At 39.1% G+C, this 2500-nt stretch overlaps 1 protein-coding gene across 1 annotated transcript; it reads right to left on the reverse strand.

Moving 5' to 3' along the window:
- Positions 1-849: 849 nt before the first annotated feature.
- Positions 850-2217, reverse strand: LOC119570672 (uncharacterized protein F54H12.2-like). Its single transcript, XM_037918321.1, has one exon. The coding sequence runs from the start codon at positions 2215-2217 to the stop codon at positions 850-852; it is 1368 nt and encodes a 455-aa protein (XP_037774249.1).
- Positions 2218-2500: the final 283 nt, after the last annotated feature.

Raw genomic sequence — 2500 nt, forward strand, 5'->3', positions numbered from 1 at the left:
GATAGTCATCTTCTTTGACGGGTTTCCTGCTGGTGTTGGTGCTGGTACTGGTACTGGTGCTGTGCTGCTGCTGCTGCTGCTGCTGCTGCTGCTGCTGCTGCTGCTGCTAGATTCGCGGACGGTTGGACGCAATATGAATAGCATAAAACCCTCCCATTGCTTATATATGTATGGGTAGAGAACCGCTTGCGTATCATTCATTCATTCATTCATTTATTATTATCGATATTGTTTATATTCACCATTCACCAGCAAAAATGTATTTTGCATTGTTGATATGACATTCCTTTTCTACAGAATGTTGTTTTACATGGTGGCATGTTATAGTTTTTATATAGGAAGTTCAATACTTTTTTGTCGTTACCCCTGTAATCCGTTTTACTAAATACTCGAGAAAGGTGTTCCTTAATTAAATCTAACCCGAATCTTGCTATGATATAAATGAAAAATAATATATAAGCACCGCATACATAACTTTTTGCATCCTGAAGTCTTGTATCTAGGTAGCTAACGCGTCTTTTTTGTGAATGCGTATCGATAAACGCTCGGATAAATGGTGAATACACACCCGGATGCATACCATAGGAATCCATAAAAATAATCTTATGGTTTGTAACCACGCATAAAATCCAATGTCCCATGCGCGTGGGGTTTTCTCTACGGGGTAAAATATTCACTACGCTTATCATCATCATCGCCCCGGCTCGTCCATTTGTTTTCTTTACTTCTCCAATCGGTAATTGGAGGATTTCATCAGAAGAAATACATCCCATGAATCTGATGTTTGGGTTATGATTACGAATAATCTCTCGTGCTATCCTACTAATATCCCCGCTTTCCATTTTATTTTTATGCTCTAATATCGGAATAAATACGTCTATCGCTGTTGATCGATAAACGTCCTTGTGTATCACCAAGCAAAACGAGAACTTTATTAGCATTCATAGGTTGCTCAAATTCCAAATCAATTCGTAGGTTGCCGGATTGTTCCAGAGCAATGGAGTCTGCTAATTTTTCCGCTTGTAGATCTAATACGAATAACGTTCTACCTGTAGAGAAAGCATCCCTCGTGACAACGTGATCTTTTTCTATCCCGATTGAGTTTAGTACGTGGTAATAAGCACTGGAAAAATGGTAGGGGAAATCAACGTTGATATTATAAACGGATGCTCCATTTACTGTCAGGTGTATTTTCCTAATACTGTTGTGATCGAAATAAAAGGGGTTCTTTTTAAATGATCCAGCAAATGCATCCATGTCACACATGAAAAAGTACAATTTTTCAGGTATAACGCTTTGCCAGGGTAAGTCAATTGAAAATGTTTGTTGTCCTAGAGACATGATGTATGTTTTATATAGAGATTTTGTGTATAGATAATCAACGGAGTTGCCTGGTTTCTGAAGCGAGGCGTTTAGTGCGAGCATTGCTTGTGGGTGGGGTCTCAGTCTTGTAATATGCAATTTGGCTAGATCTACAACGAATTTGGGTTTCATGTTCTCATCCGAAGTGCTGAGCACAAACTCAGTGGAAGAGAATTCCAACCGAATGCGCACGTCAACATTGTCCAATAAATACCCATCGCTTGTAGCCAAGTCTAACAAAAGAGGTGCGCATAGGTGCACACCCTGGTTTTTCACCTCCTTCGTTACTTTTTTTTCGAGGCGATTCAGATTTAAAAAGTATTCTTGGGTGTAATCTTTTTGTATCCCTGAGCCTTTATTGTCGTCATAGAAGAACATGTTTCGTGCGAGCGTCTCTCTCTTAGATATCGACATTCCTGTTAACATTCGTACGAAGGAGGTATAGGGGTAGAGCGGATTATTTTCAATTTGTTGACCTTGTACAAATACTGTAGCTGATTTGAAAAGCGAATGGAGAGCGTTATTTACTAAGACAATGGGTTCATCATCTCCTATGTTTTCCTTAGCATCCCCCTTAATGAGATGTAGTTTTAGTTCTAGCATTAAGCTACTTAGGTCTAGAAAGGCTCCTTGTTGTCCTGGAATATTAAATTCAATATATTTATCTGTTATTTCTTCGTTTAATGTAGCGTTGGTGGGGAGGATATCTAGACGATGACGAGAAGCTATGCTAGTTTCAATTAACCTTGGTTTATTGATGAGAGGAAACATTTCTGTTACTCCCCCTGTAAAGGACTCAACCGGAATTTGTAATCCGGTTCCATCTGATACAAGGTTTGTTTGTAGGTGAGACATTGTTTACCAGCTACTGTCCAATATGATACTGTCCTATATCATGGAAAATATATCGCTTTTATATCTCTTCCTGTCCTCTCTATCAGTGAGCGGTTTTCTCTTGACTATTTTCTTTTTTTTCCGTTGATTTTTTTTAGTTTTCTTTCTTTTTGTTTTCCTTTGACCTCCTCTCATGACACGGTTCCCTACATCCGAGAGAGCTGCGAGACCATGTTCACGAAGGGATTCCCTTATTTTTTTTTTCCCGGAACTAACGTCATCTAGCACTCTGGATCCCATGTTT

The sequence above is a fragment of the Penaeus monodon genome, unplaced genomic scaffold, assembly GCF_015228065.2.
Source record: "Penaeus monodon isolate SGIC_2016 unplaced genomic scaffold, NSTDA_Pmon_1 PmonScaffold_352, whole genome shotgun sequence".
Lineage (NCBI taxonomy): Eukaryota > Metazoa > Arthropoda > Malacostraca > Decapoda > Penaeidae > Penaeus > Penaeus monodon.

Excerpts from the sequence above, each read along its gene's own strand:
- LOC119570672 (XM_037918321.1), bottom strand. The coding sequence starts at position 2,217 with ATGTCTCACCTACAAACAAACCTTGTATCAGATGGAACCGGATTACAA.